The following is a 13153-nucleotide window of genomic DNA, read 5'->3' on the forward strand; positions in this document are numbered from 1 at the left end:
CTCAGCCTCCCAAGTAGCTGGGATTACAGGTGTGCATCACCATGCCTGGCTAATTAAAAAAATTTTTTTGGCTGGGCACAGTGGCTCACGCCTGTAATCCCAGCAATTTGGGAGGTCTAGGCGGGCAGATTACCTGAGGTCGGGAGTTCAAAATCAGCTTTACCAACATGGAGAAACCCCCATCTCTACTAAAAATACAAAAATTAGCCGGGTGTGGTGCTGTGTGCCTGTAATCCCAGCTACTCGGGAGGCTGAGGCAGGAGAATTGCTTGAATCTGGGAGGCAGAGGTTGTGGTGAGCCGAGATCGCGCCATTGCACTTCAGCCTGGGCAACAAGAGCAAAACTCTGTCTCAAAAAAAAATTTTTTTTTCTTTTAGTCGAGATGAGGTCTCACTATGTTGCCCAGACTGGTCTTGAACTCCTGGGCTCAAGTGATCCTTCCATATCAGCCTCCCAAAATGTTGTCATTACAGGTGTGAGCCACCATGCCCAGCCTAAAATTTTTTTCCTTACTAAGACTCTCATGTTAAAAACAAACAAGCTGCAGCTCCCACTGTGATCGACACAGAAGACAGGTGATTTCTGCATTTCCAACTGAGGTACCTGATTCATCTCACTGGGACTGGTTAGACAATGGGTGCAGCCCACAGAGGGCGAGCCGAAGCAGGGTGGGGCATCACGTCACCTGGGAAGCTCAAGGGGTCTGGGGATTTTCCTTTCCTAGCCAAGGGAAGCCATGACAGACTGTACCTGGAAAATCGGGACACTGCCACCCAAATACTGCGCTTTTCCAACGGTCTTAGCAAACGGCACACCAGGAGATTATATCCCGCACCTGTCTCAGTGGGTCCCACACCCACGGAGCCATGCTTACTGCTAGTGCAGCAGTCCAAGATCAAACTGCAAGGCAGCAGCCTGGCTGGGGGAGAGGTGTCTGCCATTGCTGAGGCTTGAGTAGGTAAACAAAGCAGCCCAGAAGCTCCAACTGGGTGGAGCCCACCGTAGCTCAACCAGGCCTGCCTGCCTCTGTAGATTCCACCTCTGGGGGCAGGGCATAGCTGAACAAAAGGCAGCAGAAACTTCTGCAGACTTAAATGTTCCCCGTCTGACAGCTCTGAAGAGAGCAGTGGTTCTCCCAGCACGAAGTTTGAGCTCTGAGAATGGACAGTCTGCCTCCTCAAGTGGGTCCCTGACCCCCATGTAGCCTAACTGGGAGACACTTCCCAGTAGGGGCCGACTGACACCTCATACAGCCGGGTGCCCCTCTGAGACGAAGCTTCCAGAGGAAGGATCAGGCAGCAATATTTGCTGTTCTGCAGCCTCTGCTGGTGATACTCAGGCAAACAGGGTTTGGAGTGGACCTCCAGCAAACTCCAACAGACCTGGAGCTGAGGGACCTGACTGTTAGAAGGAAAACTAACAAACAGAAAGGAATAGCATCAACATCAACAGAAAGGACATCAACACCAAAACCCCATCTGTAGGTCACCATCATCAAAGACCAAAGGTAAATAAAACCACAAAGATGGGGAGAAACCAGAGCAGAAAAGCTGAAAATTCTAAAAACGAGAGCACCTCTTCTTCTCCAAAGGATCACAGCTCCTTGCCAGCAACAGAACAAAGCTGGACGGAGAATGACTTTGACGAGTTGACAGAAGCAGGCTTCTGAAGGTCAGTGGTAACAAACTTCTCCAAGCTAAAAGAGGATGTTCAAACCCATTGCAAGGAAGCTAAAAACCTTGAAAAAAGATTAGACAAATGGCTAGCTAGAATAAACAGTGTAGAGAAGACCTTAAATGACCTGATGGAGCTAAAACCATGGCACGAGAACTACAGGACACATGCATAAGCTTCAGTAGCCAATTCAATCAAGCAGAAGAAAGTGTATCAGTGATTGAAGATCAAATGAATGAAATGAGGCGAGAAAAGTTTAGAGAAAAAAGAGTAAAAAGAAACGAACAAAGGCTCCAAGAAATATGGGACTATGTGAAAAGACCAAATCTACGTTTGATTGGTGTACCTGAAAGTGACAGAATGGAACCAAGCTGGAAAACACTCTTCAGGATATTATCCAGGAGAACTTCCCCAACCTAGCAAGGCAGGCCAACATTCAAATTCAGGAAATACAGAGAACACCACAAAGATACTCTTCGAGAAGAGCAACCCCAAGACACATAATTGTCAGATTCACCAAGGTTGAAAGGAAGGAAAAAATGTTAAGGGCAGCCAGAGAGAAAGGTCGGGTTACCCACAAAGGGAAGCCCATCAGACTAACAGTGGATCTCTTGGCAGAAACTCTACAAGCCAGAAGAGAGTGGGGGCCAATATTCAACATTCTTAATGAAAAGAATTTTCAACCCAGAATTTCATATCCAGCCAAACTAAGCTTCATAAGTGAAGGAGAAATAAAATCCTCAAATGCTGAGAGATTTTGTCACCACCAGGCCTACCTTAAGAGACCTCCTGAAGGAAGCACTAAACATGGAAAGGAACAACCGGTACCAGCCACTGCAAAAACATGCCAAATTGTAAAGACCATTGACGCTAGGAAGAAACTGCATCAACTAACAAGCAAAATAACCAGCAAACATCATAATGATAGGATCAAATTCACACATAACAATATTAACTTTAAATGTAAATGGGCTAAATGCCCCAGTTAAAAGACACAGACTGGCAAATTGGATAAAGAGTCAACACCCATCAGTGTGCTGTATTCAGGAGACCCATCTCACGTGCAGAGACACACAGAAGCTCAAAATAAAGGGATGGAGGAAGATCTACCAAGCGAATGGAAAGTAAAAAAAAGCAGAGGTTGCAATCCTAGTCGCTGATAAAATAGACTTTAAACCATCAAAGATCAAAGGAGACAAGGCCATTACACAATGGTAAAGGAATCAGTTCAACAAGAAGAGCTAACTATGCTAAATATATATGCACCCAATACAGGAGCACCCAGATTCATAAAGCAAGTCCTTAGAGACCTACAAAGAGACTTAGACTCCCACACAATAATAATGGGAGACTTTAACACCCCACTGTCAAGATTAGACAGATCAACAAGACAGAAGGTTAGCAAGGATATCCAGGACTTGAACTCAGCTCTGGACCAAGCAGACCTAATAGACATCTACAGAATTCTCCACCCCAAATCAATAGAATACACATTCTTCTCAGCACCACATTGCACTTATTCCAAAATTGACCACGTAGTTGGAAGTAAAGCACTCCTCAGCAAATGTAAAAGAACAGAAATCAAAACAAACTGTCTCTCAGACCACAGTGCAATCAAATTAGAACTCAGGATTAAAAAACTCACTCAAAACCGCACAACTACATGAAAACTGAACAACCTGCTCCTGAATGACTACTGGGTAAGTAATGAAATGAAGGCAGAAATAAAGATGTTCTTTGAAACCAAAGAGAACAAAGACACAACGTACCAGAATCTCTGGGACACATTTAAAGTAATGTGTAGAGGGAAATTTATAGCACTAAATGCCCACAAGAGAAAGCAGGAAATATCTAAAATCAACACCCTAACATCCCAATTAAAAGAAATAGAGAAGCAAGAGCAAACAAATTCAAAAGCTAGCAGAAGGCAAGAATAACTGAGATCAGAGCAGAACTAAAGGAGATAGAGACACAAAAAAACCCTTCAAAAAGTCAATGAATTCAGGAGCTGGTTTTTTGAAAAGAGCAACAAAATAGATAGAACACTAGCAAGACTAAGAAAGAAGAAAAGAGAGAAGAATCAAATAGATGCAATAAAAAATGATAAAGGGGATATCACCACCGATCCCACGGAAATACAAACTAGCATCAGAGAATACTCTAAACACCTCTATGCAAATAAACTAGAAAATCTAGAGGAAATGGATAAATTCCTGCACCCATATACCCTCCCAAGACTAAACCAGAAAGAAGTTGAATCCCTGAATAGACCAACAACAGGCTCTGAAATTGAGGCAATAATTAATAGCCTGCCAACCAAAAAAAGTCCAGGACCAGATGGATTCAGAGCTGAATTCTACCAGAGGTACAAAGAGGAGCTGGTACCATTCCTTCTGAAACTATTCCAATCAATAGAAAAAGAGGAAATTCTCCCTAACTCATTTTATGAGGCCAGCATCATCCTGATACCAAAGCCTGGCAGAGACACAACAAAAAAAGAGAATTTTAGACCAATATCCCTGATGAACATCGATGTGAAAATCCTCAATAATATACTGGCAAACAGAATCTAACAGCATATCAAAAAGCTTATCCACCAAGATCAAGTTGGCTTCATCCCTGTGATGCAAGGCTGGTTCAACATATGCAGATCAATAAATATAATCCATCACATAAACAGAACCAAAGACAAAAACCACATGATTATCTCAATAGATGCAGAAAAGGCATTCGACAAAATTCAACAGCCCCTCATGCTAAAAGCTCTCAGTAAACTAGGTATTGATGGAACGTATCTCAAAATAATAAGAGCTATTTGTGACAAACCCACAGCCAATATCATACTGAATGGGCAAACACTGGAAGCCTTCCCTTTGAAAACTGGCACAAGACTGGGATGCTCTCTCTCACCACTCCTATTCAACATAGTGTTGGAAGTTCTGGCCAGGGCAATCAGGCCAGAGAAAGAAATAAAGGGTATTCAATTAGGAAAAGAGGAAGTCAAATTGTCCCTATTTGCAGATGACGTGATTGTATATTTAGAAAACCCCATTGTCTCAGCCCAAAATCTCCTTAAGCTGATAAGCAACTTCAACAAAGTCTCAGGATACAATATCAGTGTGCAAAAATCACAAGCATTCCTATACACCAATAACAGACAAACAGAGAGCCAAATCATGAGTGAACTCCCATTCACAATTGCTTCAAAGAGAATAAAATACCTAGGAATCCAACTTACAAGGGATGTGAAGGACCTCTTCAAGGAGAACTACAAACCACTGCTCAACAAATAAAAGAGGACACAAACAAATAGAAGAACATTCCATGCTCAGAGATAGGAAGAATCAACATCGTGAAAATGGCCATACTGCCCAAGGTAATTTATAGATTCAATGCCATCCCCATCAAGCTACCAACGACTTTCTTCACAGAACTGGAAAAAACTAAAGTTCATATGGAACCAAAAAAGAGCCCGCATTGCCAAGACAATCCTAAGCAAAAAGAACAAAGCTGGAGGCATCATGCTACCTGACTTCAAAGTATACTACAAGGCTACGGTAACCAAAACAGCATGGTACTGGTACCAAAACCAAAATATAGACCAATGGAACAGAATAGAGCCCTCAGAAATAACACCACACATCTACAACCATCTGATCTTTGACAAACCTGAACAGAAACAAGAAATGGGGAAAGGATTCCCTATTTAATAAATGGTGCTGGAAAAACTGGCTAGCCATATGTAGAAAGCTGAAACTGGATCCCTTCCTTACATCTTATACAAAAATCAATTCAAGATGGATTAAAGACTTAAATGTTAGACCTAAAATCATAAAAACCCTAGATGAAAACCTAGGCAATACCATTCAGGACATAGGCGTGGGCAAGGACTTCATGACTAAAACACCAAAAGTAATGGCAATAAAAGCCAAAATAGACAAATGGGATCTAATTAAACTAAAGAGATTCTGCACAGCAAAAGAAACTACCATCAGAGTGAACAGGCAACCTACAGAGTGGGAGAAAATTTTTGCAAACTACCCATCTGACAAAGGGCTAATATCCAGAATCCACAAAGAACTTAAACAAATTTACAAGAAAAAATCAAACAACCCCATCAAAAAGTGGTTAAAGGATATGAACAGACACTTTTCAAAAGAAGACATTTAGGCAGCCAACAGACACATGAAAAAAATGTTCATCATCACTGGCCATCAGAGAAATGCAAATCAAAACCACAATGAGATACCATCTCACATCAGTTAGAATGGTGATCATTAAAAAGTCAGGAAACAACAGGTGCTGGAGAGAATGTGGAGAAATAGGAACACTTTTACACTGTTGGTGGGACTGTAAACTAGTTCAACCATTGTGGAAGACAGTGTGGTGATTCCTCAAGGATCTAGAACTAGAAATACCATTTGACCCAGCCATCCCATTACTGGGTATATACCCAAAGGATTATAAATCATGCTACTATAAAGACACATGCACATGTATGTTTATTGCGGCACTATTCACAATAGCAAAGACTTGGAACCAACCCAGATGTCCATCAGTGATAGACTGGATTAAGAAAATGTGGCACATACACACCATGGAATACTATGCAGCCATAAAAAAGGATGAGTTCATGTCCTTTGTAGGGACATGGATGAAGCTGGAAACCACCATTCTCAGCAAACTATCACAAGGACAGAAAACCAAACACTGCATGTTCTCACTCATAGGTGGGAATTGAACAATGAGAACACGTGGACACAGGAAGGGGAACATCACACACCGGGGCCTGGCATGGTGTGGGGGGATGGGGGAGGGATAGCATTAGGAGAAATACCTAATGTTAAATGACGAGTTAATGGGTGCAGCATACCAACATGGCACATGTATACATACGTAACAAACCTACACGTTGTGCATGTGTACCCTGGAACTTAAAGTATAATAAAATTCAAACAAACAAAAAAACTTGACAAATGAGGTTCCAAAGGAAATTTTGGAAAACTTGCCAAATAAGTCTCATGTAAGGTTTTAGGTAAGACATTGACTTTTATGAGTGGATTTGTTGTCTTTTTTGGGGGTGGGGTACAGAGTCTCTGTTGCCCAGGCTGGAGTGTAATGGTGCGATCTCGGCTCACTGCAACCTTCGCTTCCTGGGTTCAAGCAGTTCTCCTCCCCTAGCTACCCAAGTAGCTGGGATTATAGGTGCACACCACCACGCGTGGCTAATTTTTTGTATTTTTAGTAGAGACTGTGTTTCACCATGTTGGCCAGGCTGGTCTTGAATTCCTGACCGCAGGTGATCCACCTGCCTCGGCCTCCCAAAGTGCTGAGATTACAGACATAAGCCATCATGCCCGGCCATTTGTTGCTGTTTGTATAGCAAATTGAAGATACTTTTAAGTAGAAAGTCACTTTCTTACTAGACATGGTGGCACATACCTGTAGTCCCAGCCTCTTGGGAGGCTGAGGTGGGAGAATCGCTTGAGTCCAGGAATTGGAGACCAGCCTTGGCAACATAGTGGGACTCAATCTCAAAAGAGAAAGTCACTCTCTTTCAAAACTTTCAGGCTTTATTTCTGTCATTTCCCAAGATAGTATTGCTCAGGAATGGTCTCTTCTCTTTTCCTCCACCCATTCCTCCCTCTTTTTTTTCCCCCTCTTTTTTGGGCTTTTCTGTGTAACCTCAGGAGTGGACTAAACCTGAGCCCAGTGAGAGAAAAGCCACATGGAGAGAAGATGTGACAAATGGTCCAGACTAGCTATAAGGAGATGTCAGCTTTGTTTCTGGCTTAGCTCTGGCCCTATGGGGGCACCAACTTCTCACAGCATTTGATGAGTTCATGATCCTGCTGAGTTTTTTTTATCCACATGGGTACATGTGAGGAATACTTCTTACCCAAATTCTTAGTCTTAGCCCCTGCAGGGTATGCGGCTTGGGCTGGGTTTCTGTTACATTGATACCTGACCAGGGCCTGTAACTCCTGCCAAACCATCCTAGGAAGACACTGGGGAAACAGGCCAGATAGCACAGGTCTGGGGCCCATGTGGGAACTTGGAGGTCCACAGGGACCAAGGGGCTGACCAAAGGGGCCTTTAAAAACCTAAGAGCAATGTGATTGAGGCATCATGCAGACCAGCTCCAACAGCAGAGTGGTATAAAAGTGTTATTTTATGTGCCAATCTTCAGTCAGATGAGGAAGAACATAACAGTCTAAGGGTTTTTTTTTTCCCCCTCCAGGCCCAATTACGAAAGATGCAGACTTCAGAAAGCTTGTAGACAGGGACTTTTCAAAAATCTTAAATCAGTAGAAGCCTGGCTTTTGTACACACTGCTTTGGTGGCTGCTGCTTTTGTTGTTGTCATGACTGGAGGGGCACTTTGAGGGTTGGTCCAGGCTGGAGCTAGGAAGAACTCAGTGAAAAGTAATACAGAAGAGAGAGAGAGGTGTCTGTATTACTTATTGAGACTCAAGGTTTCAGAGAGAAAGTAAAGATGTTTAAAGTTGGAACAGACTATTTTTTAGGATCACCTAAACGTGTCGTTACATGGCCCTTTTTCCGTGGGTGAGTGGGGAAAATTCTGCCCATCTCAACTTAACATACGCTGTGGTCTGGAGAACTTTTCCTGCCTTATTGCATCTTGACAGCTTCCTGACTTCCCTTTAGGGACTAACTCCTAGTGTAGATAGTCCAGGTTCTAGAGGAGCAAATATTGTCTCCCATCTCCAGAAAGTATTATTCCACCAACATCTGATTCTCCTTAGACTTTGACAGACTTTATCCCTCTGCCCCTTTTGCTGCAACTGAGTCCTGCCTTCTAGTCTCCTTTTGAATTGACCAGACCCTGCAGATTCTTCGGATCCTTCTCTGAGCATCAACTGATGGTGTAGAATGGGGCAGCCTAGAAAGGCTCTGTAGCCTTTGGAAAAGGTAACAGTTGTTCTGCCAAACTCTTTTAGTGTCCTGGTCTTTCTCTTACAGGCAGCCAACTTTGAAGGGTGATGAAAAGCCTGTGGCCAGTGTTCGTCCTGTGCAGTCCACCCCCATCCCCATGATGCCCCGGCATGTCCCACTGGGAGGAAGTGTAAGCTCTGCCTCCAGCACAAATCCATCCATGAACTTTCCGATCAACTACTTGCAGCGTGCAGGAGTCCTTGTGCAGAAGGTGGTCACCACGACAGGTGGGAACTCCTGGGCTCTGTGGCAGAGCTGCTGTCCCTTTTAAAATTACTTTGTTCATTTAGGAAGTATCTATTAAACACCTTTTGTATTTCTGGCCTTACTACATTTGGCACTCTTGGTAAAAAATAGGGAAGACAACAGTCCCTGGTCTTGAGGAATTTGGATTCTAGTGAAATATCTTAAGAATAACAACACATAACTGGGTTTTCTTGGGTTTGGTGGGTGAGATAGACTCTGAGCACTGCAGGAATTGTGGAAATGTCACTGGAATACAGGGTTGGTCTCAGGTTCTTATAGAGGTGTGAATATGCTGAGCCCTGCCTGATTGTAGACCCATCTGGGTATAAAAGACAGCTGTCAACCTTTGTACATAATGAGAAGACCTGAATTGTCACTTGCGTCTACCTTTGCGAGTTTGATATAAATTGAGCATGGTGGGCCAGTCAGCAGTGGTGGCAGGTAGCCAACCCATCCACTCCAGGAGCTGGTTCTGTGATTCAGTGTGATTAGGAAGGAAAACATTTTGTGATCCTGTTTTTTATCTTGTTATTTAGCAATATTTATAATATATAAATTGATTATTATTTTTTTTTTTGGAGACAGAGTCTTGCTTTGTCACTCAGGCTGGAGTGCATGATCTTGGCTCGCTGCACTCCCGGGCTCAAGCGATTCTCCCGCCTCAGCCTCCCGAGTTGCTGGAATTACAGGCGTGTGCCACTATGCCCGGTGAACTTTTTTGTATTTTAATAGAGATGGGGTTTCACCATGTTGCCCAGGCTGGTTTCGAACTCCTGAGCTCAGGCAATCCACCCGCCTTGGCCTCCCACAGTGCTGGGATTACAGGTGTGAGCCATTGCACCCGGCCAATATATAAATTTGAATGAAAATATCTTAATTGATTTTTCTAAGTAAAAAATTTGAAACACATGAAAAGAAAAAGAGAGCGCCATATAATTCTATTATCTACTAATTCTTGAAAATACTGTTTCCCAGGTGTGGGGTAATGCCAGCAAGGAAGAAGATTAGGCCATTTTTGGAGCCTAAAGTGATGTGGCGCAGATGCGTGCAAACAGTTTGGGGAAGAGAAAAAAAATACATAGAAACAACCATCTAAACTAAAACATTTTTCACACCAAAAACTATGAATTTCTAATTAAATAAAGGGAAATTGATTGCAACGATGACCAGCTCAGATTTCTGACAAAGTTCCTGTTTTCATAGTATTCTTTGTTTAGATAATTGTGAAAGATCCTGCTTGCTTCACCTTCCTTGGTTCTGGACCTCTGCCCCACTGAGAGGCTGTAGGGAAACCAATGAAGAACTGGGGTAGATGTGGGACTTTGCAATTTTCCCCCCTCCTTCAGTCAGGCCCCGTGCAATCTAAATTTAAGATCTGTGTTTTTCCTAGATATTGTTATTCCTGGACTCAACAGCTCCACAGATGTACAGGCAAGAATTAATGCTGGTGAGAGCATCCACATCATCCGTGGGACAAAAGGTAAGAGCCTGACCAAGGACCTGTTCCCTGCCTTTGGTTGAGAGTGCTGGGCTGGGAAGAAGAATAAATACATATGACTTGAGCTAGACAGGTCATAGGAATCATCCCATTAGGATGTCACATTCCGGAACTGAATGAGAAAATAGCATTTGTAGGAGCTTAGGGGAGTTGGGTTGAGCCCATAGGGTATTAGTCAGTGGTTTAAAAGAAGGAAATTAGGGTCCCTACATTTCTCTATCTTGCTGTCTTTTTTTTTTTTTTTTGAGATGGAGTCTTGCTCTGTCGCCAGGCTGGAGTGCAGTTGCGTGATCTCGGCTCACTGCAACCTCCACCTCCCAGGTTCAAGCAATTCTTCAGCCTCAGCCTCCCAAGTAGCTGGGACTACAGGCATGCGCCACCACGCACAGCTAATTTTTGTACTTTTTTTTTTTTAGTAGAGATGGGGTTTCATTATGTTGGCCAGGATGGTCTCGATTTCTTGACCTCATGATCTGTCCACCTGGGCCTCCCAACGTGCCGGGATTACAGGCGTGAGCCACCGTACCCGGCCCTTACTGTCATTTTTATGAGAATCTTGGGATGGGACAAGTAGACACAAGGAGACCAAAATTGGAGGGAAAGAGCGGTGGAATGGGTTATAAGCCTACATACATTTACCCACTTGCTTGGAGCAGGGTGGGGGTCCCCTGATAGGATATGTATTATGTGGATGAATTACACATGGGTTGCATGATAGAATTTTTGCATATGATAATTTAAAAAGTCCACATCTGCCTCTGTCCTCCTTACAGAGGGATATGAGATTGGTGGAATAAAAAAGCTGGGCTAAACAGTATTGAGACACAATCTAAGCCTGTTTTTTTCCCCTCTTTTCTGCACCCACGTCTTCTATCCAAGCCTGTTTTACATATTAGCCTTTAAATAAGCCCCATGATTGTGTGAGGCTCTTTGAGACTTTTTGTTCAGTAAGGAGATTTTGCCCTAGCTTCTATTGGGTTAGAGTACCTTTGAGGTTAGGGAAAAAGTGCCATGAAATACTCAGACTCATAGAAAACACCATTCCCAGCCTCCTTACTGGATTCTTCCTAGTCTAGAACCCAGCCCCCTTTACTGCTGTCTTCCTAGTTTATAGCTGGGGTCACCAAACTCTATGCCCCATGGGCCAAATCTAGCCTGCTACCTGTTATAATATCTGCAAGATAAGAATGGGTTTAACATTTTCAATTGGTTGGAAAAAAAAATCAAAAGAGTAATATTTTGTGATGTGAAATTATATGAATTTCACATTTCAGTGTCCATAAAGATTTATTGGAGTACAGTCATGCCACGCTATTTTTGTGTTACAGCAGCAGAATTGAGGAGTTACAATAGAGACCTTATGGCTTATAAAGCTCTTACAAAAACCATCCGGCTCTTGTTTTTTTTTTTTTTTTTTTTTTTTTTTGAGACAGAGTCTCGCTCTGTTGCCCAGGCTGGAGTGCAGTGGTGTGATCTCGGCTCACTGTGAGCTCCACCTCCCGGGTTCATGCCATTCTTCTGCCTCAGCCTCCAGAGTAGCTGGGACTACAGGCGCCCACCACCACGCCCGGCTAATTTTTTGTATTTTTAGTAGAGATGGGGTTTCACCGTGTTAGCCAGGATGGTCTCAATCTCCTGACCTTGTGATCCACCTGCCTCGGCCTCCCAAAATGCTGGGATTACAGGCGTGAGCCACTGTGCCCGGCCCAAAAACTATCTGGCTCTTGTAAAAAAGTTTGCTAACTCTTGGCCTAAAGGCAGCACTGACATTCGAGGAGGTTGATCAAATGACATACCCAAGGCTGAAGAGAAGATAGATTAGTGCCTTGTGGGAATAGAATGCAGGTCTTTCTTGAATTATTCCTACTAGGGGAGAGAGGATATTGAAGCAGTAAGGCTCCTTCCTCCCGGATCAAGAGGAGAACCTGGGCCAGAGTGCCTGGGAACATAGGATTCCAACTTACTCTCTTTTGTAGCACCTTATTTGCTTCTCCATTGCATTGAACCCTTCCTGATATTTTCTGGTATAAGTCTCTGTCTCCCTCTCTAGAGACTAAGCTCCATGAGATAGGGCCTTTTTCTGCCTTGTGCCTTCTAGTGTCTAGAACAGTGCCTGGCACATGGTAGTCATGTAATCAATGCTTGTGAAATAAATGAATAATTATGAGTCCATAGCTCAGTCACCCCACTTCTTTCTTCAGGGGTCTTGGGAGATGGTATACCTAATTGTATAGCTATTTACAAGCCCACGGCGCACAGCCTGGAGTTTCCCAGGGTTGGCTGTATTATATATCTGCCTCTAACTGTCTTCTTCGTGTCTATTCTTAGGGACGTACATCCGTACCAGTGATGGACGGATCTTTGCTGTCCGGGCAACTGGCAAACCAAAGGTTCCTGAAGATGGTCGGATGGCTGCCTCAGGTGTGATGGCTTTTACTTTCCATTTTACTTTTCAAACAACATTTGTTTGCTTTGTTTTGGTTAGGTATTAACTTATTATGTGACTAGATAATATGTACATGGTTCACAATTCAGAGTGTACAGAAAGAGGTAAAGTGAAAAGTAAGTTTTTTTGTGTGGTTTTTTTTTGTTTGTTTCTTTTTGTTTGTTTGGTTTTTTTTTTTTGTTTGAGACAGGGTCTCGCTCTGTCGCCCAGGCTAGAGTGCAGTGGCTCGATCTTGGCTCACTGCAAGCTCTGCCTCCTGGGTTCATGCCATTCTCCTGCCTCAGCCTCCCGAGTAGCTGAGACTACAGGCGCCCGCCACCACGCCCGGCTAA

The 13153-nt window shown here is 43.4% G+C and overlaps 1 protein-coding gene across 5 annotated transcripts in view; it reads left to right on the forward strand.

Annotated features, from left to right (window-relative positions):
* Nucleotides 1–13153, forward strand: part of LOC100995302 (RAD54 like 2) — a 171713-nt gene that overhangs the window by 114791 nt on the left and 43769 nt on the right. For all 5 annotated transcript variants that reach the window (XM_008972174.5, XM_008972172.5, XM_003818792.6 and 2 more), the window contains 3 exons: nt 8659–8858; nt 10268–10357; nt 12704–12796. In XM_008972174.5, the coding sequence (XP_008970422.3) occupies nt 8659–8858; nt 10268–10357; nt 12704–12796 (383 nt within the window). The remainder of the gene's footprint in view (nt 1–8658; nt 8859–10267; nt 10358–12703; nt 12797–13153) is intronic.

This window comes from Pan paniscus, chromosome 2 (assembly GCF_029289425.2).
Source record: "Pan paniscus chromosome 2, NHGRI_mPanPan1-v2.0_pri, whole genome shotgun sequence".
Lineage (NCBI taxonomy): Eukaryota > Metazoa > Chordata > Mammalia > Primates > Hominidae > Pan > Pan paniscus.